Source organism: Coregonus lavaretus, assembly GCF_964263955.1.
Source record: "Coregonus lavaretus genome assembly, chromosome: 11".
NCBI classification, from domain to species: Eukaryota; Metazoa; Chordata; class Actinopteri; order Salmoniformes; family Salmonidae; genus Coregonus; species Coregonus lavaretus.
The window spans coordinates 15731260-15757877 of NC_139998.1; the positions used below are offsets into that span (position 1 = coordinate 15731260).

General features: G+C 42.5%; 1 protein-coding gene across 1 annotated transcript; it reads right to left on the reverse strand.

Annotated features, from left to right (window-relative positions):
- Positions 1 to 493: 493 nt before the first annotated feature.
- On the reverse strand, positions 494 to 18217 carry LOC311137251 (FERRY endosomal RAB5 effector complex subunit 3-like). Its single transcript, XM_084171640.1, has 14 exons — positions 18127 to 18217; positions 15560 to 15748; positions 15317 to 15462; positions 13879 to 14060; positions 13655 to 13754; positions 13419 to 13540; positions 10962 to 11068; positions 10557 to 10754; positions 10123 to 10251; positions 7958 to 8032; positions 7141 to 7343; positions 5429 to 5486; positions 5271 to 5338; positions 494 to 2441 (listed from the first exon to the last, which is right to left on the reverse strand). The coding sequence occupies exons 2-14, from the start codon at positions 15738 to 15740 to the stop codon at positions 2349 to 2351; spliced, it is 1662 nt and encodes a 553-aa protein (XP_084027766.1). The 5' UTR covers positions 15741 to 15748; positions 18127 to 18217; the 3' UTR covers positions 494 to 2348.
- Between the last annotated feature and the right edge of the window lie 8401 nt (positions 18218 to 26618).

Here is a 26618-nt window from a genome sequence, read left to right on the forward strand (position 1 = left end):
GGCCATTTCCTAGACTTCAATTACAAGCTGGTGAGGTTGGGAACATTCCTTTAAAATCAATTTTCACTGTATAATCGGTTTAGTTTCTTATGGTTTCTATGCATAACCGTCATAAGCTTGTGTCAATCATCCACATTTGCACAGTAACAGAAAACAAAACAGTGTTGTTGGCTTCTCGGAGCCAATAGAAGTCTCTTCTGCATCATGTGGACAGGATGTATTGTGCTATTCAGAAAGGGTAAAACTTCACTGTAGCGCATGCCGGTGTAGTAATTCTATAGTAATAACATTGTATTAACACATTGTTGAATGGTCCTTATTCCACTTGTGTAGCAACAATAACCCCTAAACTCAATTTTACACAGTAACAAAACAATTATTAAATAGTGTTACTAAACAGATAGAGCAAGATACAAGTTAACTCATATCTGAACCCTCCTTGGCAGAGAAAAAGCCCCACTTTCCCATCAATCAACAGTGTGAAACTAAAATAATCTCAAATTCATTTATTTCTTGCTGTGCAAGAGCATTCATGTCTTTGACTTACAATGGAAACAACTGTTTGCAGGTTTGATTAAATCCAGGGCCCTGAACTGTAGGTTTCACTGTTTCACTCCTCAGGAAAACAGGGTACCCCCCAGCAGGAAAAACAGAACTAGACAATCATTTGTGACTAGACAATCATTTGTGCGAAGTGTAATATCCCTCCTAAACAGCTTGGGCTAATGTTCCTATCCACCCAGTAAGGCCAGCAGGCTAGTCTCTTTCATTTGTATATACTGTATGTAACTTATTAATTTTGTGTTGTCTAGTGTATTCAAACGCGTACATGATACTGCAACAAAATGTCCCCATGGGGACAATAAAGGCAGTAAAGTGTGTCAAACCAAAACTAGTCTGACATGAACGTGCCACATAGGGCTAGTTGTGTACCTGAACCCAGGAACCGATCAGCCCCCTAGGAGGTCAGTTGTTCCAGGAATTTGCTGTCCTCGTCAGAGGACATAGGGCTAGTTGTGTACCTGAACCCAGGAACCGATCAGCCCCCTAGGAGGTCAGTTGTTCCAGGAATTTGCTGTCCTCGTCAGAGGGCCTGTGTGCGTGGCTCTGAAGTCCAGGCTGCCTGGCTGCACACAACACCAGGGAGGACGAAGGACAGACACAGGGTCCGGCCGGTGCATGATGCTGCTGAGTCGGCACCATGGTCCCTCTGCCCCAGGGAACCCAACACTTAAGGCCACCGAGACCAATGCCAAGAATGCAAGGCATTCAGTAACACATTTCTGTAGCGTTTTCCGGGTTCTCACCACTGCAGTACGGTATAAACAGTGCGGCAAGTTTTAACACAACACCGACTTGGGAGCTCGGAGGAGAATGCCAACAGCCATCTGTTTTTCACTTGAAAAAAGACACTGTTTTGATTGGTGCACTTGATCTGTTTAATCATCTCAATACTGACACTGATCATCATGGCAGGCAAATGTCTGACAATAATAATAATTTCATCCAATGACTTAATCCAAGCAGAAATGGAATGCAATTACTATGTCATATTAGCTTCAGGGAGATTAGCCAATCGTGGATTATTCATAAACAGTTTTTAAAATTGTGCAGAAACTGCAATTTGGAGTAGGCTATACTCCAGTGCTTCAAGCCCAAGTAAAAAAATATAAATACATGTAAAATCTGAAACATTTCACAGAGATGAGATTCACATCTATTCTGTATTCACACAGTAATGTAAGTTTGTGACTATACACAGCCTGTCATTCTCCTTGAAACAGTTTCAACACTCCTTACATACATTTCTACTAAAACCATATAGCACAGATATAGGTGTAAACACAGAGTAAATTGGAATGAGTTAATTGGAATGCCACATCGAAAAGTTTAAGGGCTGAACTTGTGTATGGTCAATAGGGTGCAACTTTAATGCCAATTGTCAGTTTCATAATAAAAGTTAATAAAGTCCATGTTTAGGCACACAGTAGATTAAACATCTATGAGAGAGTAGGGGTCTTTGTCTCTGAGAACAGTGCCCTCTGCTGTTACTGGAGTGGAGAGGAATAATGACAGTCCTTACTATAATTCACAGCAATGCACAAAAACTGCATAATGCTCGTCTCGGGCAACAACACAATCCATATTTTTGGGAAGATGGGCCAAAATGATATCGCCTTGCCTCAAAATGCTAATTACGCAGGGGTCGATAATCACTTGTGACAGGAAGCTCTAAAGTCATCCATCACACTAACCCCTGTGAAATGCAACTATTTATTTTATTTATCTATTTGCTGGAACTCAGTGTTGACAGTTGCCAAGCCAATGTGATTGGTCCTGTGTCTCCGTCAGCGTTTGGAGGTGAGCGTGAGGGTGGAGGAGACGCGGAAGATCTGAGGCAGCATGTTGCTCAACTGGTAGAACATCTCATCCGAGATACTCTGTCAATAAAACACAGACAGACAGCAATGCTTAGTGAGCAGTGGGCACGCAGGGAACGGATGTCTTTCCAACTGAGTAGCCAACATGGACACAAACGGCTTACATACACAACATCTACTAGGGGGAAATTCTTAACATACAAATTCACATTTTTTTTTTTTGGCTTGTTTGTGTACAAGTGTTAACGACAACCTAAGCAGGGACCTTTAGCTCAACGCCACCTTTAGCACGGTGTCCCATTTCTTGTGGGACCAGTCAAGATGCTGTAATTATGTGTGCTCTGACAGCTGTGGCTTTCATTGGGAACATGTTAGGTCACAACACTAACAGGCCTTCTAATAAGCATTTAAAGTATTAAATGTCTCCACTCACAGCATTCATATTTTTATGCATACAGTACGTGCCCTGTTTGAGGAGTAGAAAATGAGGTTCTAATTTGAATGGTGTCGGAGCATAAGACTGGCAGACGTAAATGCTGTTATAACCCTTGATGCTGGTTTTATCCCCTGAGCCTGTCAACATGTAATCATACTATAGGCGACCCAGTCTACAGGGAACCTCACTCATGCCTATAACAATACTTATATAACTAACCTGTAACAGAGCCACATTAATAAAGGGAATGGTTCTATAGAGAAATAAGAGCTCTCCCCAAAACAAGTTATCTACAGTACCAGTCAAAGTTTTGGACACACCTTCAAGGGTTTTTCTTTATTTTTACTATTTTCTACATTGTAGAATAATAGTGAAGACATCAAAACGATGAAATAAATAACACATATGGAATCATGTAGTAAACAAAAAAGTATTAAACAAATCAAAATAGATGTTATATTTCAGATTCTTCAAAGTAGCCACCCTTTGCACACTCTTGGCATTCTCTCAACCAGCTTCATGAGGTAGTCACCTGGAATGCATTTCAATTAACAGGTGTGCCTGGTTAAAGGTTAATTTGTGGAATTTCTTTCATTCTTAATGCATTAGAGCCAATGAGTTGTGTTGTGACAAGGTAGGGGCAGTATACAGAAGATAGCCCTATTTGGTAAAAGACCAAGTCCATATTATGGCAAGAACAGCTCAAATTAGCAAAGAGAAACGACAGTCCATCATTACTTTAAGACATGAAGGTCAGTCAATACTTTGAAAGTTTCTTCAAGTGCAGTCGCAAAAACCATCAAGCACTATGATGAAACTAGCTCCCATGAGGACCGCCACAGGAATGGAAGACCCAGAGTTACCTCTGCTGCAGAGGATAAGTTCATTAGAGTTCCAGCCTCAGAAATTGCAGGCCAAATAAATGCTTCACAGAGGTGAAGTAACAGACACATCTCAACACAAACTGTTCAGAGGGGACTGTGTGAATCAGGCCTTCATGGTCGAATTGCTGCAAAGAAACCACTACTAAAGGACACCAATAAGAAGAAGAGACCTGCTTGGGCCAAGAAAAACGAGCAATGAGCATTAGACCGGTGGAAATGTGTCCTTTGGTCTGGAGTCCAAATTGGAGATTTTTTGTTCAAACCGCTGTGTCTTTGTGAGACACGTGGTGTGGGTGAACGGATGATCTCTGCATGTGTAGTTCCCACCGTAAAGCATGGAGGAGGATGTGTGATGGTGTGGGGGTGCTTTGCTGGTGACACTGTCTGCGATTTATTTAGAATTCAAGCCACACTTAACCAACATGGCTACCACAGCATTCTGCAGCGATACGCCACGCCATCCCATCTGGTTTGGGCTTAGTGCGACTATCATTTGTTTTTCAACAGGACAATAACCCAACACACCTCCAGGCTGTGTAAGGGCTATTTGACCAAGAAGGAGAGTGATGGAGTGCTGCATCAGATGACCTGGCCTCCACAATCCCCCAACCTCAACCCAATTGAGATGGTTTGGGATGAGTCGGACAGCAGAGTGAAGGAAAAGCAGCCAACAAGTGCTCAGCATATGTGGGAACTCCTTCAAGACTGTTGGAAAAGCATTCCAGGTGAAGCTGGTTGAGAGAATGCCAAGAGTGTGCAAAGCTATCATCAAGGCAAAGGGTAGCTATTTGAAGAATCTCAAATATAACATTTATTTTACATGATTCCATATGTGTTATTTCATAGTTTTGATGTCTTCACTATTATTCTACAATGTAGAAAATAGTAAAAATAAAGAAAAACCCTTGAATGAGTAGGTGTGCCCAAAACTTTGACTGGTAGTGTGTGTATATCTAAATAGGCGTACAGAGGCCCATTATCAGCAACCATCAGTCCTGTGTTCCAATGGCACATCATAATCATATTCATCAAACAGTGACATTGTAGACTGAGTCTAAAAGTACATACTTTTTTGCAATGGTAGATTGAATGTAGGTACACAGTGTACACTATAGTGTATTTGGAGAGTATGCAAGACCAGGTGTGCCTTTGTGAGACATACTGTTCAGGGGTACTATTGTTGGACACTGAATGTCTGAGATAAAGCAATAGCGCCAACTCCAATGTGGGTCCAAATTCCTGTTTTGAAACATACGACAATAACTTTCTCCTCAAGTACTTGTTTGCTCTTCAAATAGGGTTCATTCTGTGGCTTCACTAAATCATATTTCGCAGGCAACACTTTATCAACTCAGAGTAATCAGCCCTGAATACTGACTGGTTGCTTTGATGTTCTTTTCATCTGAGACCTGACAGAGACCTCTAACCTGTCTGGGTGTGTACATTCAACTCTAATAATACAGTTATAAACCTCAATAATATCACTAAAAGTATATATTCTTCAATACAGTGCATGCTAGGTCTGAGTCATTAAGGTTCTGGCCAGTTTAGCAGCAGACTTCTTGTTACCTGTGGAACTAGAAACTGGACTGTCCGTGAGATCCCTCCGTCCCACGATGCCATCTCCATCATGAAACCTGCAGAGGGAAACATCTTAAGTCAGGACAGAGAGGTCTCAGGGGTGACACAAAAGAGGAAAATTCCACTAGTGCGTCTTACTCTCTCACCTTTGACACATTTGAAGACCAGCTCGGCCCTCTTCAGGCACCATGGGATGGTCATCTCCTGCAGGTGAGAGAATAAGAGGAGTCAGTCAGGCCACAGGATGGTGGAACACACTTATCCTCGGTCACCCCTCACTGTTCCCTTCTCTTCTGCCTGCCTGACATTGTCAAAACGCATATTTTCCTAAAGAAGAAAATGAATGTTTTCTCACTGCTTTCTATGGTTCCTTTGAAACTGAGCTGGGCAAAAGTACAATTTCCTCAGAAAGCACTGGAAAAGAAGACTCCTGACAGAAATGCTTTTAATTTAGAAAGAGACTGGTTCCTGCAGCTTCGGAAGTGAGAATACTATACGGAGTACATTTCTGAGCAAGCTCTTGCTTTGACTTGAGAGAAGACGTTTCATCAGGCATGTTGTGGCACGATAAGGAGAGGGCCCTCTCTGCACCGCAGTGAGGAGGTCTACATCAGGCAGCAGCTTGTTGAGAAATGGCTGTTCTTCAATTCTGGGTTGCTCATGTGGACTTAGGAGTGTTGCTGCCTTTCAATACTACCGCTACCCTGCTCTGTGCGTACCGAGTGCTGTATACTCAGTTTGAGTAAACACAACAGTTCACGACCCTCCTCTTTTCCCTCATCTACTCCTGAATGGAGGAAATGCTAAGGAGAGTTCACAACCAGAGCTGAACAGGCCAGAACACTGCGGAGGTTGCACTGAACAAACAAGCAGAGAGACATGGCGGAGGAGGTAGAAATGAGACAGTATCAAAGGCTTGTGAATGTGGCATCGGGGAGGGTAGGAACATGTTAGGATGACACTGTGAATGGAGACAACAGACTGAAGCCCACAGCACTGCAGACCTGGGTTCAAATACATGTGTATTTGATTATTTGTTATTGAAATACTTATTTTCTGTGTATTTGAGTATTTTCAAATAATGTGGCCCAAATCAACTACTTCTATTGGAAGTATTTGAAAGTAATTTAAAATAATTTTCAAATACTTTTTTCAAATACTATTTTCAAATACCTGGGTTAAATGCATGGAAGTGTATTTTAGTCTTTTCAAATACATGCCAATACTTTAAGTGTATTTCAAAATGGATTCCAATATTCAACTACTTGTCTTTTCAGATTTAAAAAAAATCTGAATACTTACTTCGAAATGTTTCTGAAAGCAATTGAGATATTTGAAATAGTATTTGAACCCAGGTCTGCAGCACTGTTTAACTGCAGGCCAGGAGGGGCATGGCGGAACTTAAAGACAAATCAGTTCCTAAGGCCTGAAATAAGACCGTCATTACTCCGCCTTTCCTTCTTCCTCAGTCTATTTTTCATCCTTTTCTCCTTCCCCCACTAACCATCTAACCAAGGAACTAGGAGTGGTCAGTTCAGATCACTGGGTTTACAAAAAAACGATATCTGTACAGTTAACTAATAAGTTATCGAAGCTCTTCACATCACCATTGCCAACATTGTGGACCCAAAAATTATTTTGATTGGTGTTCATAACAAAGCAAAATGTAGAATAATGGTAACTGCTGGTGACCTGAACTTAGATAAACTCAAGTCCCACAGCACCAGTTATGCATGCATAGCATATGTATAACTATACTATACTGTCCATGCATTACGCATCTGACTTCTGGGACCTTGAGGTAAATTATATAAATTACTTTCTGCTTTTACACACATAACATAAGGCTCTCTCTCACCTCTGACATGTCGTGGACCAGTAGCAGAGGGATGGTGATGGTGGTGACGTCGTGAGTGCAGCAGACCTTGAGGATGTTGCGGAGGCCCATGATGGCAGGGTCCCGGGCCGTGATGTTGCCTGAGCGCACGTTGTCATCCACACAGAGGTGGAACACTATGTGGACCTCAGACAGGTTGGAGTGGCGGGAGATGTAGAATTCACCTGGAGACAAAGACAAGAGAATTTAGGGAGTAAGATAAGGTATTAGAAATGACAGCCTATTTCTTTATTTTAAATATATTATTTTACCCCTTTTTCTCCTCAATTTTAGTGATAGCCAATTGGTAGTTACAGTCTTGTCCCATCGCTGCATCTCCCGTACGGAGAGGCGAAGGTCGAGAGCCATGCTTCCGCCGAAACACAACCCTGCCAAGCCACACTGCTTCTTGACACACTGCTCGCTTAACACGGAAGCCAGCCGCACCAATGTGTTGGAGGAAACACCGTACAACTGGGTCCGTGTCAGCGTGCATGCGCCCTGCCCGCCACAGGAGTAGCTAGAGCGCGATGGGACAAGGACATCCCGGCCGGCCAAACCCTCCCCTAACCCGGACGACGCTGGGCCAATTGTGCGTCGCCTCATGGGTCTCCCGGTCGCGGCCGGCTGCGACACAGCCCGGGAACTGAAATTAGGCAAACTATTAGAATTTTAGCAACCAGGAAATGGCGGAGTGAATTTCTGCATAGTGCATCTTTAAGTAAAATGTTCACAATGCACAAAGTCAGGATTTGTCCCTTACAGAATTAGGTAAAACCATGTATTCAGTCAACTTTACCTGGTAAGATATTGGAGGGATTCCTTTCCAAATTTTTGTTCTTATCTTCACTATTAGTTCCATTCCTAGGAACCTCTGTCAATAGGAAAACAAGAGAGGAGTTCAGAATTTCCTGTAATGGAAAACGTGTGAGCAAAGATGACCTTTCAGGAAGTAAATGACAATAGCAACAACAGAGGTCATAGGCCCATCCATATAAGGCCTGATAGCCAGGAGGAATGTTTCCATACTCAGCTCTCTGATAGCTCTCCACTCAAACAGCCACTCAATGGGGATTGTTATAAGGATCTTGACATTGGTCCTGGGGCCCTTGTTAAAGGCCCAGTGCAGTCAAAAACGTGATTTTCTTGTGTTTTATATATACACACAAAAGTATGTGGACACCCCTTCAAATTAGTGGATTTGACTATTTCAGCCACACCCGTTGCTGACAGGTGTATAAAATCGAGCACACAATCATGTAATTTCATTGTGGCACCGTCATAGGATGCCACCTTTCCAACAAGTCAATTTGTCAAACTTCTGCCCTGCTAGAGGTGCCCCGGTCAACTGTAGGTGCTGTTATTGTGAAGTGGAAACGTCTAGGAGCAACAACGGCTCAGCCGCGAAATGGTAGGCCACACAAGCTCACAGAACAGGACCGCCGAGTGCTGAAGCGCGTAGAAATCATCTGTCCACGGTTGCAACACTCATTACCGAGTTCCAAACTGCCTCTGGAAGCAGCATCAGCACAAGAACTGTTCGTCGGGAGCTTCATGAAATGGGTTTCCGTGGCAGAGCAGCCGCACACAAGCCTAAGATCACCATGTGCAATGCCAAGTGTCGACTGGAGTGGTGTAAAGCTTGCCGCCATTGGACTCTGGAGCAGTGGAAACGCGTTCTCTAGAGTGATGAATCACGCTTCAACATCTGGCAGTCTGACGGACGAATCTGGGTTTGGTGGATGCCAGGAGAATGCTATCTGCCAACTGTAAAGTTTGGTGGTGGAGGAATTTTCATGGTTCGGGCTAGGCCCCTTAGTTCCAGTGAAGGGAAATCTTAATGCTACAGCATACAATGACATTCTAGACGATTCTGTGCTTCCAACTTTGTGGCAACAGTTTGGGGAAGGCCCTTTCCTGTTTCAGCATGGCAATGCCCCGGCACACAAAGCGAGGTCCATACAGAAATGGTTTGTCGAGATCGGTGTGGAAGAACTTGACGGGCCTGCATAGAGAGCTGACCTAAACGCCATCGAACACCTTTGGGATGAATTGGAACGCCGACTGCGAGCCAGGCCTAATCACCCAACCTCATTAATGCTCGTGGCTGAATGGAAGCAAGTCCCCGCAGAAATGTTCCAACATCTAGTGGAAAGCCTTCCCAGAAGAGAGGAGGCTGTTATAGCAGCAAAGGGGGGACCAACTCCATATTAATGCCCATGATTTTGGAATGAGATGTTCGACGAGCAGGTGTCCACATACTTTTGGTCATGTAGTGTATTTCCACACTATGAGGTTGGAATAATACTGTGAAATCGTGAAAATTATAATGCCCTTTTAGTGTGGTAAATTTGTTAATAGACCAATAAGCAAGAGTGTTCCAAACCGCTCTGCCAATAACAGCTAATTTTCTGTTTTCACCCTCCCCACTCAGACCAATCACAGTAAGGTCATTAAATTGTTACCCAGGAATGATTTGATAGAGATAAAAACGGCCACATTGGACCTTTAAGGTCAACGGCATCATAAACTTTACCCAGTAGCAGGACATTTTAGCCAAAAACCTGGTTGCCTCTGCCAGGAGGCTGAAACTTGGCCGCAAGTGGATCTTCCAGGAAGACAATAACCTCAAGCACACATTAAAATCCACAAAGAAATGGTTAATTGACCACCAAAAAATGTACATTCTACTATCGCCATCTCAGTTTCCGGACTTGAACCCCATTGAAAACCTGTTGTTTTCATTGAAGAGGGCAGTCCATAAACGCACACAAAGGATATCAAGGATCTGGAAAGATTCTGTATGAGGAATGGTCTAACATCCCTCCCAATGTGTTCTCCAATCTCATGAAACAGTTAGAAAAAGGCTCAGTGCCGCTATCCTCGCAAGGGGAGGTGTTGAAAGCTATTGAAAACAGGGGTGGCAATAATTTTCACCCCTGTTGGTGTGTATGACTGACTCACCCGGCTGGACTTTGTGCTTGCTGCTCCTCTGAGCCCGGGCATAAAGCACCACCTGCTGGACCACCTCCAGCTGCTCCTCCAGCCGAGGGAAGTGGAAGTCTGTACACTCCTTAGATACTGTGGCAAAGTCTGGGGAACACACACAAACACATGATGAGGACACATTACAATCTCACAATGGTTATGGAGGTTTAGGGGTTGGCGTATGTTGACTGTGACAAAACCTTTATGAGCTATCGTCATGCTAAAACATCTAACTCACTGGTGTCATCAAGCCAAAGCCAAACATCTTCAAATGTGGTCATGACAATAAGAAAGATTGAATTGATTCACTGATGATAAATATGCTTTATCCTCTCATGTAACTAACAGGGCCTAACAGTGTGGTCCCCTGCTTAATGTTGACCATTGACCCTTGGCCCCTGACCTCTCACCTCTCTTGATGCCACTATAGGAGTTGACCCTGTTGTCCACCAGCAGCACCAGGCCACACAGGGCCGAGGAGTAGAGTGACAGAGCAGTCTGCAGCCGCCGCAGCTTGGTCCCGCTGCTACCATGCCGACGGTGCTTACAGAAGTCCAGCACGTCCGCCCGCATCAGCCGCAGGTTGTGCATGGTCTTCAGCTGTGCACCTGGACAAAACCACAGCAATGACACCGTCAAAATACATCAAAAACAAACAAAAATATACTCTTAACACGTATGGGATGTCTTTATAGTTTACGATGTCAGGAAGTTCATTATAAATCCAGTGGCTGTCATCAGGGTTTATTTTTATCATGGGCTTGTCGGACCAGGCAGCAGTGCTTCCATGGGGACACAGACAGACAGTATAGTACCTAAGTGGATAGTGAAGCTCTCCTCCAGCTGTCGCTGCTCCTCGTACAGCCTGGCCCCAGGCTCAGACTCCACTGTCAGTTGGCTGGGCTGCACCTTGATCTCCTCACTGACAAACACAACCTCACACTGTAAAGGGCAGGGTTCACAAGATGTCTAGCCTTGTCTCAGACCTGTTTGTGCCGTCTTGCCCACGCCAATGAGCATAGAAGTTGGCTAAACAGCACAAACAGATCTGTGACCAGGCTGGAAGATGAGTGGACACAGGGCTACAAACTAACCCCAGATGAGGTGCATTGGGACTGACGAACTGCACATAAAAGGGGCGGCAGGTAGCTTAGTGGTTAAGAGCGTTGTGCCAGTAACCGAAAGGTCGCTGGTTCTAATCCCCGAGCCGACTACAGTGGGGAAAAAAAGTATTTAGTCAGCCACCAATTGTGCAAGTTCTCCCACTTAAAAAGATGAGAGAGGCCTGTAATTTTCATCATAGGTACACGTCAACTATGACAGAGAAATTGAGAAAAGAAAATCCAGAAAATCACATTGTAGGATTTTTAATGAATTTATTTGCAAATTATGGTGGAAAATAAGTATTTGGTCACCTACAAACAAGCAAGATTTCTGGCTCTCACAGACCTGTAACTTCTTCTTTAAGAGGCTCCTCTGTCCTCCACTCGTTACCTGTATTAATGGCACCTGTTTGAACTTGTTATCAGTATAAAAGACACCTGTCCACAACCTCAAACAGTCACACTCCAAACTCCACTATGGCCAAGACCAAAGAGCTGTCAAAGGACACCAGAAACAAAATTGTAGACCTGCACCAGGCTGGGAAGACTGAATCTGCAATAGGTAAGCAGCTTGGTTTGAAGAAATCAACTGTGGGAGCAATTATTAGGAAATGGAAGACATACAAGACCACTGATAATCTCCCTCGATCTGGGGCTCCACGCAAGATCTCACCCCGTGGGGTCAAAATGATCACAAGAACAGTGAGCAAATATCCCAGAACCACACGGGGGGACTTAGTGAATGACCTGCAGAGAGCTGGGACCAAACTAACAAAGCCTACCATCAGTAACACACTACGCCGCCAGGGACTCAAATCCTGCAGTGCAGACGTGTCCCCCTGCTTAAGCCAGTACATGTCCAGGCCCGTCTGAAGTTTGCTAGAGTGCATTTGGATGATCCAGAAGAGGATTGGGAGAATGTCATATGGTCAGATGAAACCAAAATAGAACTTTTTGATAAAAACTCAACTCGTCGTGTTTGGAGGACAAAGAATGATGAGTTGCATCCAAAGAACACCATACCTACTGTGAAGCATGGGGGTGGAAACATCATGCTTTGGGGCTGTTTTTCTGCAAAGGGACCAGGACGACTGATCCGTGTAAAGGAAAGAATGAATGGGGCCATGTATCGTGAGATTTTGAGTGAAAACCTCCTTCCATCAGCAAGGGCATTGAAGATGAAACGTGGCTGGGTCTTTCAGCATGACAATGATCCCAAACACACCGCCCGGGCAAAGAAGGAGTGGCTTCGTAAGAAGCATTTCAAGGTCCTGGAGTGGCCTAGCCAGTCTCCAGATCTCAACCCCATAGAAAATCTTTGGAGGGAGTTGAAAGTCTGTGTTGCCCAGCGACAGCCCCAAAACATCACTGCTCTAGAGGAGATCTGCATGGAGGAATGGGCCAAAATACCATTAACAGTGTGTGAAAACCTTGTGAAGACTTACAGAAAACGTTTGACCTGTGTCATTGCCAACAAAGGGGATATAACAAAGTATTAAGAAACTTTTGTTATTGACCAAATACTTATTTTCCACCATAATTTGCAAATAAATTCATTAATAATCCTACAATGGGATTTTCTGGATTTTTTTTTCTCATTTTGTCTGTCATAGTTGACGTGTACCTATGATGAAAATTACAGGCCTCTCTCATCTTTTTAAGTGGGAGAACTTGCACAATTGGTGGCTGACTAAATACTTTTTTTCCCCACTGTAGGTGAAAAATCTGTCGATGTGCCCTTGAGCAAGGCACTTAACCCTAATTGCTCCTGTAAGTCGCTCTGGATAAGAGCGTCTGCTAAATGTAAAAAAAATATATATATTTTTTTTTATAAAAAGGAGTAAACCATATATAACAAATATATTTTTTTCAGCTAGGATGCTCTTGAGCGTGCATTTGAAAGTGCTGCTGTGTGTGCAGATGTCATTCCACTGTGTCTGCAGGCTTTCTTTCCCGTCCAAGCACTTAACCACCTGACTCGACTACTCATTATCTTGATTTAACCAATTTTGCTTCACCGTAAGACTTGAAAGTGTTAGTAGGATTTCAAGGAACAGAATAAACCTGCTGAATTGCAACCCCCTAAAGAACTATTGAGAGTACATTTCTGCACATATGCATTCACAAGCACGCAAACACACACATATACCCACACACACTCACTCTTACTTAATAGTGCTGTTATTGGGGTTCTGCATGTCCTGGTGCAGTTTGATCACCCACTCCTGATACTCCTGCTTCTGGATATGAGTCACCTGTTTCAGTTCATTGGCCCACTTGTTCTCCAGCACCTGACCAGAGAGAAGAATCACCAATCATGAATATGTATGACTGTGTAGCTTTGTGCATAGAGCATTGCAATGCTTGTAGCTCAAATGGCCAAACTGAATGGTTCTGTGTCTTACCTGCTGGGCATCGAAGTGTTGAGATGCAACTGCATTTACATCCTGGTCAGTCATGGTCTTTCCCAGCTCCTGCATGACTTTGTCCATCTCTGCTGCCTGTCTGGGAGTTGAAAACAGAACAGTGCAAAACGCTTTAGGCATTTGTTATATGAAACTAACTTCAATTACGATGACTTTAATTGGCTACTTTGCACTTGAGGATTTATCTCTATGATCATAACAACCTCTCTTGTAACTTCTTCAGCTCCATGTCTCTCTCACTGATGAGCTCCGAGACACTGACAAAGTAGTTGTGTTCCAGGTTGAGCAGGGTGTCAGAGGCCGGGGAGTGGATCAGCTCGTGGTAAACATCTGCAAAGTCCTCATCCCAGCTGGGCTCCTCAGGACGAGCATGTTCCAACGTGGTCTAAATAGGAACAAGAAAAGAGGATGATTGCGTTGAGGTGTGGGCGTAACCTTTTCACAGTAAAGGAAAATCACAGGAAGACACTGTTCAGTAGATCAGAGGAAATTGTAGGAAATGCAAAAGTGAGGGACATTGTGCTGTATGAAAGACCCGGTCAACAATTGTGACTGGACGGTGTGAAAAGCAAGATGCGATTCTCCTTAACTAACGTAATAGAGGGGAAGCTAAGAGAAAGACCTCGTACTTGTGCCATATTTAGAATGTACATAGAAAAGTATTTAGAGTCTTCCTCTATTATTACAAGTCCAGTGATCTTTACGCAACAAACATTATATACATTAAAAGACCTTTGGAGTTCCTTCAAATACACTGGACAGCGTCCATGAGTATTTCTGCACTAGTGCAGTAAAATGTTAATGGTTACCCTGTACACATCACAGCAGTGAGCAACCAAGCTTTATAGGAGGGGCAGCCTTTTTTATTTTTACAAGTGCTTGAGCAAGTGGCAGCAGAATTTAAAGTCTAGAACTTTGAAGTGCATGAAGCAGATGATCTTGTTGACTTTAAAAGACAAAAAATTGGGAAGATATTCTGTTTCAAAGGGAGTCTCTGCTTTCATCCATTTAAATTGAAAGCCACCATGTCTAGTAATATCTCTCATCAGACCACAGATGTTTTAATGATTTACAATTTCCTTCAGACTGTCAGACAGATGACGCCGGTCTTGCTTGTATAAAATTGATGAGGTGGATCAAATTCAAACACTACATCTTGGCAACTCCCAACAACTTTTAGCAAATCTTTCCAATCTAATTTGATACATTGTTCCGAACTTAAGGCGCAGTCAACTGTCTGTTACTGACTTTCTGTATCAATATAATGATCTATGACCACAGCTCAGACATTGGAGATTATAATATTATCAGGAGGCACAGTATGCAAACACTTCTCTAGCTGTTCTTTGAGATAATTGGATTGTTCCATACAAAAAATAGCATAAGAATACAGATTGCACTGTAGTCTCATACATACAACAGTGTCATCCACTTCTGTAATGTGAGGTGGACAACATGAGGAAATGAAAAAAATCAGTGTGTGGGATACTACCAGACAGAAGCGAGGAATGTGGGAAAAGAAGCAAGAGGACAGAAGCAGGGACAAAGGAGCAGGGAAGGGGTTAGAAGCTATAGGGACAAAGAACTTTATATGAAAATATGCTTCTAAACATGGTCTTTGGTTTTGAGTTCTGCTTTTACCTCCGAGTACGCCTTTGCCCATGTGTTTGTAAGCTGGTTGATGTCCACCTCTCCTGTTGTCAGTCTCTGTAGGGCCAACTCTGCTTCTTTGTCATAGTCCTTGATGGTTTCGCTCTCAATAAAGGTGGACAGTGTGCTCTTCAGTTCTAAACCAATATACATTAAATTATTAGTACCAAAAGGTATGTGTGGATGAATAGAAAAGACAAAGTTTCATTTTATTTAGTTAAATGAAAGTCTCACCATTCTCAACGAAGCAAGGTATTTTGTGCAGCAGCATAAGTCGTCCATGAAGGTCACTGACATTTTCTTGGACAGGGAATTGCAGAGGTACTTTGAGGACACAGTCATTCCTCCCTGCCCTGAACCGAAACACAAACTCCTTCTCAGTGGTGGTGTTCACCTTTCCCTTGTTTTTCTTCATTTTCTCAGCTGGAAGCAGATGAAAGAAGTTATAAACCAATTAAAATTCATAGAATTGTGAGTATATGTACAGTAATAATAATGCAATCACGTCCTGTGTCATGTAAACCAGATAGTCTTGAGATGCATATCATTTTGCCCCTTTCGAATCCGAGTGAGGAATTTCCTTCGTCACTCGTCTCTAACATATACGATAAAACATTCCAAACAGTCCCTTTACTAGTTAGAATGTTGAACAAACTTAATTTGAATCTTACTCTACATGTTGTCCGCTGATTTCGTCCTTATTCGGATGGAAATATGAGACAAAATACCCACACGAAAGTGTTATTAACTCGACTTAAACATGAGTGTCTGTGTGTGGCCATCATGGTTTGTTTACTCATCACCTACGGCACGCGCACAAGACAGAAATACATGCACGCGATGCATGCATACTAACTGAAAGTCTTGCAGGTGTTTACGTGGTTTTGCGCATCTGCCTGGTGGTAGAAATCTCAATGGCAGTACCAGCGTTTTGAAAAGTCGGTTTAATAATACTTTCCTTTGGATAATTATTCTTAAATTTCAACCCAAATAAGGACAAACCACAAGGACAACCAGTAGAGTAAGTTGAAATGTAATTGTATTAAACATTCTGGTTTGTAAGGAAACGACTGCTAAAAAACGAGTAGTCGTTCAATCTTCTCGGTGTAACAGTTGGGATAATGGGACAATTCGGAGTACAACGCATTTCTCATCCCTGGATTGAGGTACGTTTTCCTGGCCATATCTCGCACCGGCAGTGTCTTAATCTACACAGGAAACCTATCCGCCCCTAGTGCAGCTGTAAGCAAGCGGGTCGGATCGGCTGGCTACAGAAATTATATTAATAGCTAATGCCTTTTAGCAATTGGAAATAGACTACTTTAGCTAACTACCAGGCTTGCAAGGTTCAGATTATTGCTGACAGATAGCTAGCTAGCTAGTAAAAACAATAAGCATGAACGCGTTAGGTCATACACTATATACAAAAGTATGTGTACACCCCTTCAAATTAGTGGATTCGGCTATTTCAGCCACACCCGTTGCAGACAGGTGTATAAAATCAAGCACACAGCCTTGCAATCTCCATAAACAAACATTGGCAGTAGAATGGCCTTACTGAAGAGCTCACTGACTTTCAACGTGGCACCGTCATAGGATGCCACCTTTCCAACAAGTCAGTTCGTCAAATTTCTGCCCTGCTAGAGCTGCCCCGGTCAACTGTATGTGCTGTTATTATGAAGTGGAAACGTCTAAGAGCAACAACGGCTCAGCCGCGAAGTGGTAGGCCACACAAGCTCACAGAACGGGACCAAACTGCCTCTGGAAGCAACGTCAGCACAATAACTGTTCATCGGAAGCTTCATGAAATGGGATTCCGTGGCCGAGCAGCCGCGCACACAAGCCTAAGATCACCATGTGCAATGCCAAGCGTCGGCTGGAGTGGTGTAAAGCTCGCCGCCATTGGACTCTGGAGCAGTGGAAATGTGTTCTCTGGAGTGATGAATCACACTTCACTATCTGGCAGTCCGACGGACGAATCTGGGTTTGGCGGATGCCAGGAGAACGCTACCTGCCCCAATGCATAGTGCCAACTGTAAAGTTCGGTGGAGAAGGAATAATGGTCTGGGGCTGTTTTTCATGGTTCGGGCTAGGCCCCTTAGTTCCAGTGAAGAGAAATCCTAATGCTACAGCATACAATTAGATTCTAGACGATTCTGTGCTTCCAACTTTGTGGAAACAGTTTGGGGAAGGCCCTTTCCTGTTTCAGCATGACAATGCCCCAGCGCACAAAGCGAGGTCCATAAAGAAATGGTTTGTTGAGATCGGTGTGGAAGAACTTAACTGGGCTGCACAGAGCCCTGACCTCAACCCCATCGAATGCCTTTAGGATGAATTTGAACGCAGACTGCGAGCCAGGCCTATTTGCCCAACCTCATTAATGCTCGTGGCTGAATGGAAGCAAGTCCCCGCAGAAATGTTCCAACATCTAGTGGAAAGCCTTCCCAGAAGAGTGGAGGCTGTTATAGCAGCAAATGGGGGGACCAACTCCATATTAATGCCCATGATTTTGGAATGAGATGTTCGACGAGCATGTGTCCACATACTTTTGGTCATGTAGTGTATATACAGTCATGATGCGTCAGGTTACGTAACTAAAGCGTTTAATAGTTAGCAATAGTAGCTAACATACTGCAATGTTAGCTACTATAGCTAACTTGCAAACGCTTTAGTTACGTAACCTGACGCATCAGGTCGGTGCCTAGCTAGTGCAACCAATAGCAGCAATATTGACACTAATCATACTGCAATCGTGATACATTTGTTTCAGAAGAATAAAGATGGGAGAAGTCTAGTTTTACCTGTACATTAGTATTAAGTGGATGTAAACTGACGCCCGTGTAAGTGTCCTTGTTTGTACAATCAGCTGACTGACACAACTGAGCTAGCTGTGCTTTTGAAATACAACTTTCGTCGTATTGTATTTTTTTATTTATTAATAAAATGTAAATGTAGGACACACAAGTGGGACCATATGGAGGTTTATCTTATTATTCGAATAATGGTTTTCCATTGTCATTAACAGTATATATTTCAACATTTTGTCAATGTACACAAAAAAAGAACGAATCACCTAAACAGAAACACAATATAGATGTGCCAGATTCATTCAGTTTGTAACTGGATAGTTTGAAATAAGTACTTGAGTACTTATTTCAATGTGGTCTTTTAGCGAAGTTATTCAGTATTCATTTTTTCTAGTTTGTACACTGTTAGGAGACTTGAGACACGTTATTCAGTAACTAACGTTAGCTACAGTATCAGTTATCTGTGTCTGACAAGTAGTATGGAGCTGCGGCTCTGAGAATTGTTTCTTCATCCTATGCAATATATTCCCAGTGAATTTGGTGATGTTTCCCCCGTTCAGAGAAATTAGTCATTGAAGTTAGGTTAATGTCCCATACTACATCCTGACCACTAGATGGTGCTGTTCCTGCCATTAGGTAAAACAAGTTTGAAGATCCCCCCCTCAATGTTGAAGGGATAGTTCACCAAAATTACAAAATTAAATTTGTTTCCTTACCCTGTAAGCAGTCTATGGACAAGGTATGACAGCAACCCATGCTTTGGTTTTGTTGGCCACTGTTTTAACCTTTTTTGCATTTATGGCATAAATCCAATGCAAGTCAATGGTACCTATGTTAGCATTTTCACACTTAATGTTCAAATTATCCTAAAGTATCTCAAATTGATTGTAACTCAATGATGTTACTTATAGATTATTTGGATATGAAGTGCGAAAATGCTAATATAGGTACCATTGACTTGCATTGGATTTGTGCCACAAATGCAAAAAAGTTACCATTTGAAACAGTGGCCAGGTTAACAAACCCAAAGCATGGTTGCTGTCATACCTGGTCCATAAACTGCTTACAGGGTAAAAAAAAACAATATGTCATTTTGTGTGGGTGAACTATCCCCACAAATGCTAAAAAGTTAGCATTTGAAACAGTGGCCAGGTTAACAAAACCAAAGCATGGTTGCTGTCATACCTGGTCCATAAACTGCTTACAGGGTAAAAAAAAACAATATGTCATTTTGTGTGGGTGAACTATCCCCACAAATGCTAAAAAGTTAGCATTTGAAACAGTGGCCAGGTTAACAAAACCAAAGCATGGTTGCTGTCATACCTGGTCCATAAACTGCTTACAGGGTAAAAAAAAACAATATGTCATTTTGTAAGGGTGAACTACCCTTTAACATTGGGGTGGTCAGAAGCTGGTAATATCAGGATGTAGGATGGGACATAAACCTATCAACGTCAATCACTAATTTCTCTGAACAGGGGGGAAAAAACATCACCAAATTCACTGAGAACATAGGACGAAGAAACAGTACTCCGAGCCGCAGCTCCATACTAGGCTACTTGTCAGAGATAGAGAACTGATACTGTATAATCGTTGTTGCGATTGGGATTGGCATGGGGTGTGGGGGTCTGTGTGTGGCTTTTGACCATTCCTTTGGATTACTTATGTCTAACTCATTGTTAGAAAAAAAGTTTTGTCCAACTCGGATGTTAGGTACTTTATTGAATATTATATGCAATCAATCAACTTAATTTCTCAGATCAAATTATATTTAAGCAAAAATAATGTAGCAGGAATGCTAATTTGATCTGTTTCTAACTACAGAAGTGATTTCAGAACAATCTGAGATGGTGGGTGTCATGGCTTGCTGAAATGACATGGAACGACCCAACTGCAAAGACTATGATAACTGTTTCATTTGAGTGTGATGAATGATCACTATTTACTATTGTCAACAGAGCCAAGAACCAATTAAATTACTCAGACTTGATGGAGCTTGATGATGGTACGGTGATGATGATACCAACTGTTTGGAAATTCTAAACTTTTACAAATTATCAGAAAGTCAACGCTCCCGTTTTTTGTTTTTTTTCAATCAGATGAAGATTTTGCCTGTATAAAAGGACCTCCCAGCAAGAAAGTTTGGATCCTTGTCAAAGAACCACAGAGAGACAAGAGTCTGTGTCAATCAAGGATTCAAAGAACGTAGGCCTGTAATTTGTATTTTGATTTTAAAAAAACGAATTACTACATGTTTTGTAGGTGTCACACGGAAAAACATCTTCACACACTGCCATCAAGTTAGGCACTATTTTGATCAGTGAATCCATCCATGCAACATGGATCTTCATAGGGGAAATCATGGCCATGCAAGGCAAGCGTATAGACAGTCACTGTGTGTGTTTTTCAGATTGTCTTAGGATGACAAAGAGAATGAAGTGGATTCACAAACATCCTGTTCTCTCTCTGTGATCAAAGAGCTGTAGTTGTCTTAGAGAAAGCACCGAGTGGAATAAGTATGTTCAGTGATCCTTTTATAAAGCCTTTATGAACATTCATTATTTAGAGAAACATAGTACTTTGTCAAACCTGCTGTATAACATGTCAGACAGAGCTAAACATGCTGTAAATCATGAGAGTAACGTTAAACCCTGCCTATAGTCTCTGTGTTCTAATGAGTTTCTCTCTCTCTCTCTTAGGCCTTCATGAGGTCACAAATGAGAGGGGATCCAATGTCAACCCCTCCAGCCAGAGACAGGCAGCTGCCAAAGCTACAGATCAATAGAGATCTGTACTGAAGGTGGTGGGGAGAATAAGGATTACGAGCCTACCTGCACACCATCTGTCATTATGTACGGCAGTGTTTCTCCACTCCAGTCATCGAGTACCCCCAACAGCAAATCAATTTGTTGTAGCCCCGCCCCAGAAAAACTCACCTGATTCAACTCATTGAGGGCTTGATGTTTAGTTGACAAGTTGAATCAGGTGTGCTTGTCAGGGGATACAACAAAACATGGTACTGTTTGGGGGTACTGGATTTGGGAAACACTGATGTACAGTGTATTAATGCCCTCAATATGCTGTTCATTTTGTTGCACTGCATAGCAGTGTTTTGGTTTAGTGGTGTCAAACTGTGAACAACATATGTGAAAACATGATTCTTGATTACAATGCAATTACTACTACTGTCATTCTTACACACTCAGGGGCGAACAGAGTTTAAGTAAGGACTAGGCTAATTCTACTTAAATTAATCCAGATTTATGGACGGAGGTAAAAGAAAACGTTCAAAGAATTTCAGTGACTGTTAAAAAAACCTCTTGAAGTGAATTGTGTCAAACCACCCAATTATCAACAACTAACAGCATGATTCAACAACAGAAAACAAGAAAAATAATACCTGCACTACCATTTGTAATGAATTCAACGCAAATGAAAAAGTCAACAAAATGATGCTAAAACAACTTAAGATTAGATACTATATTTATTGTTGGCCCAGTTTTACAAATCAGAGTCACTTTGAAATGTTAGTTTTCTTGTGTAATACAACACAGTGGGGCCTAAATGTATTTGTGTGACAGAAATGTAACAGAAACAATATCATACTTAATTACTAATATCATTTCTGTATTGTCATGTCTTTCTGTTCCTGTGAAAAAACACAATCAACTTAAAGAAGACAAATGCTGTTGCTCATAGGGAGCGTTTCCAGACTGGTAAGACCAGAGACAGATGAGCTGGGGGACTTGTTGACCGGGTTCATTGATAGCCAGCAACCGCTGGAAGGTATCCCAGATGATGACCATTTGGACAGTTCAGATTGGGGACCGTTCCAATCCTCATTTGGTAGGACACATTCATTCAACATATGCCATCCCCGGACTGCAGGAAATATGTGATGTTGTCAGTCATCTCTTGCACTCCCATAATAAAAATGATGTAATGAACTCAACTCTTGAAAAATAATGTTCTCTAATGCAGCAATGTAATCATTTTCTAGAGGCAGATGATCACCATAGCTTGGAGGGGACTTGTCTTAACAGGATGAAGGTCAGCCCGTGAGCAAGTCACTAACCCAGGCCGGAGGACAAAGACAGAGGCTGAGCATGCATGAGAAACTGGCCATGGCATTTCATGAGTGCAAACTAATGTATTTAAAAAAGGAGCATGATATGAAGATGCAAATCCTTTATGTTGAGTTGGCTATGGAGGAGGAGGAGGAGAGAAACATGAAGCAGCAGCCGTACCAATGTTCTTCTCGAACCAGCACCAGTTCAGGGTCCTGACATTTCCATTTGTGAATTATTACTATTGTTTGCTTCAATCCCATGAGCTATCTGTTGTGAGAAGTGCTGCATAGCAAAAGCTTCTCTGCTGGCTTGTACATTTCTGTCATTGTCTGCCTCAACCATGGGAACATCTGGGTCATCCTCACCTTCAATGCGAGGATCTGGGGAGCCATGCTGTTTGAGGTAATTGTGAAGCAATGCTGTTGCAATTATGAGAATGCGGCATCATGGTTGAAAGCGCAATATGTTTCTAAGACACTGGAAAGACTCTTCCACACACCAAACATGTGCTCCACTACTCCTCTGGTGCGGATATGTAGATTTATTGAGAAACTGTTTTTAAGATTCCTGTACTCCTCAGCATCTGCTGTAGAGGGACACTTGATGGGAATTTGACATCCATCTATACAGCCAATGACTCCAGGGAAGCTCCCATATTCATAGAACTCTACCTTGTAGTTGTCTTGGGCAGCAGCATCAGGGAACTTTATGTAATTGTCTTTCAGTTCACATATAGCATTGCAGACTTTGTGGACTATTCTGCATACAGTCAGTTCACTTACAGACAAAAATCTCCTGTTTCACAATGGAAGGTTCCAGATGCCAAAAACCTCAATGTGATCAGTACTTGTAGGGCAGTAGGGCAGGTCATCCCCTGAAGAGAGTCAGCTAATAGCCTTGGCTCAAGCAAACAAATAATGTCAGCTGCATTTTCTTTGTACATACGGAAACGGTCACGAAAATTGATTTCATCAAAATCATTCAGTGGCTTATTCCTGTCTAGAACCACCCTTCTGTCTGGCCTTGGTGGTGCTCTTTGATCATCATTGTCCAGGTAATCAATTTTCCTCCATTGCCAAGGTCAACCTGGGGGCCAACATCCATTAATCTGAAGTTAAGCCTGCCTCTGGCCAGGTTTAATTTAAGCCTTCACTTAGATCTAGATTAACTCTAATCGTCTTTCTGGAAATCAGACTTTTAAAATCTAGACTAGGGCAAGCCTGAGACTATTTTAAACCATGTCTGAGAAATGCAATTTCAGTTTGTCCAGTTAAAAGAGCAATTTAGTCTAGGATTAGGCTTAATCTGTGTCCATGAAACCACCCCTCAGAGCGTGACCAGAGTTTTGATGAGGAGGATTAGAGCAATGAGGAGTTCACTGCAAAGAAAGTGGGAAACGGGGAAACAGGGAAACGGGGAAGAAAACCAAAACAGCTCAGCCTCTAAGAAAGCAGATGAAAAGAAGCCTAAAAACACTGAAGAACAAAGAAAGGGATATTGCAAAATCTTCAACAATGTTTTTGGTAAAACAGTGTACTAGTATCTATAGATGTGCTTGGGTGTGGCTTCTGTGCATTTTCCAAAGCCCCAAACTTGCAGTGCTTTCATGCACAGAAGAAATAATAGAGATGTTAGTGATAAGGTTTCATAAATGAGCTCTTCAATTTAGTTATTTATCTATTTTTAGCTTTATGCGTACGTTATATAGTGACAAAAATAACAGAAGTCACTTTCAGTGAATGGACGTTTTATTTTTCTCAGTTGGCATTTGTAACTCTTGTCATGACAGTCAAACTTACAGCATGTGTTGTCGTAGTAGCCTAGCCTTACTATACTCTGACTACAGTGCATTCGTTACAGCTTTATTCTAAAATGGATTAAATTATTATTTTTCCTCATCAGTCTACACACAATACCCCATAATGACAAAGCAAAAACAGAAATACCTTATTTACATAAGTATTCAGATCCTTTGCTATGAGACTCGAAATTGAGCTCAGGTGTATCCTGTTTCCATTGATCATCCTTGAGCTGTTTCTACAACTTGATTGGAGTCCACCTGTGGTAAATTCAATTGATTGAACATGATTTGGAAAGGCACCCACCTGTCTATATTAGGTCCCACAGTTAACAGTGCATGTCCGAGAAAAAACCAAGCCATGAGGTCGAAGGAATTGTCCGTAGAGCTCAGAGACAGGATTGTGTTGAGGCACAGATCTGGGGAAGGGTACCAAAAACAATTTTCAGCATTGAAGGTCCCCAAGAACATAGTGGCCTCCATCATTCTTAAATGGAAGAAGTTTGAAACCACCAAGACTCTTCCTAAAGCTGGCCGCCCGGCCAAACTGAGCAATCGGCGGAGAAGGGCCTTGGTCAGGGAGGTGACCAAGAACCCGATGGTCACGCTGACAGAGCTCCAGAGTTCCTCTGTGGGGATGGGAGAACCTTCCAGAAGGACAACCATCTCTGCTGCACTCCACCAATCAGGCCTTTATGGTCAAGTGGCCAGACGTAAGCCACTCCTCAGTAAAAGGCACATGACAGCCCGCTTGGAGTTTACCAAAAGGCACCTAAAGGACTCTCAGACCATGAGAAACAAGATTCTCTGGTCTGATGAAACAAAGATTGAACTATTTAGTCTGAATGCTAAGCGTCACGTATGGAGGAAACCTGGCACCATCCCTACGGTGAAGCATGGTGGTGGCAGCATCATGCTGTGGGGAGGTTTTTCAGCGGCAGGGACTGGGAGACTAGTCAGGATCGAGGGAAAGACGAACAGAGAAAAGTACAGAGAGATCCTTGATGAAAACCTGCTCCAGAGCGCTCAGGACCTCAGACTGGGGCGAAGGTTCACCTTCCAACAGGACAACGACCCTAAGCACACAGCCAAGACAATGCAGGAGTGGCTTCGGGACAAGTCTCTGAATGTCTTTGAGTGGCCCAGCCAGAGCCCGGACTTGAACCCGATCTAACATCTCTGGAGAGACCTGAAAATAGCTGTGCAGCGACGCTCCCCATCCAACCTTACAGAGCTTGAGAGGGTCTGTAAAGAAGAATGGGAGAAACTCCTCAAATACAGGTTTGCCAAGCTTGTAGCGTCATACCCAAGAAGACTCGAGGCTGTAATCGCTGCCAAAGGTGCTTCAACAGAGTACTGAGTAAAGGGTCTGAATACTTATGTAAATGTCATATATTTTTATTTTTAATACATTTGCAAACATTTCTAAAAACTTGTTTTTGCTTTGTCATTATGGGGTATTGTCTGAAGATTGATGAGGGAAAAAATACGATTTAACCCATTTTAGAATAAGGTTGTAAAGCAAAATAAATTGGAAAAAGTCAAGGGGTCTGAATACTTCCCGAATGCACTGTATACAGTATCTATGGAAACCTGAACTGTGTTCTGATGTCCCCTTGGCGTAGAGGGGTAAACTGGTTTAACGGCCCTGTTTGTGAGCCAGTTGTTTGTGTCGGTAGTAGGACTCTACAAGCATTTGGCACTTTAGAAGGGTTCTGTTTGGAGTTATAGGGGCTAAAGCAGGTTTTAATTTCACAATCCAGAGACAAGACCCCCATTAAAGATGCATGCTGTGTCCATTACAGGTATTTAACTGATTTGCTTACATGTCTCTCCATCCTGAATGACAGCTTTTCAGCCACAAATCACACACAGATTGAATTTAACAAATATCTCAGATAGCCTAGTCACTATTATTGGGATGTATAGCCACTCCTGTATTATTGTCATATTTAATTTATTGCAGTGACTGCATGATAAGCATTACAGGTGTTTCACTGAGTCTAATCAGGAATTATCTTGATGGGGTATATTGCATCTGGTGGCAACTGCAAGGATATTGATTTCTTCAGTGGAATTGTTCAAGTAGGTTTATTGAACTGTTGGCTGATGATGAGTAGGCTAAACTCATCAGTGACTATCAGCTTATTTCCTAATAATAACAGACATGAAGATGTATGAAGAAAGAAGTCACAGCAGGGATAGCCTACCATTGTAGATATGATCTGGTAGTCTACAGTTACTGTATGTAAGTGACAAAAAAAAATCACTTTCTTCTTTGGGTCATTCTTCATAATACGTTTATGACCTTGGGGCCTCAGGGAAGGACCCTACCTGGTCCAAACCAGATAACGGCAAAATGATTTATGGGATCGACCGGAATTCGAACAAATAGATGTTAAGGAACTTATGTAACTGTGACGCCATCAGATCCATTGTGTTTGGAGTAATGAGAAATTCCCCTGGTTACCGAGAGAGTGCCATAGAGCGCCATGGTTGAAGTGTGGGAGGCGAGCCCCCTCCTCGCAGCTCAGCTACATTGACGCAGCGGGACCCGTCCACCGTCACAGCACAGTAATATATTAGATTTTTAACATAAGAGTAGACCATGACAAACC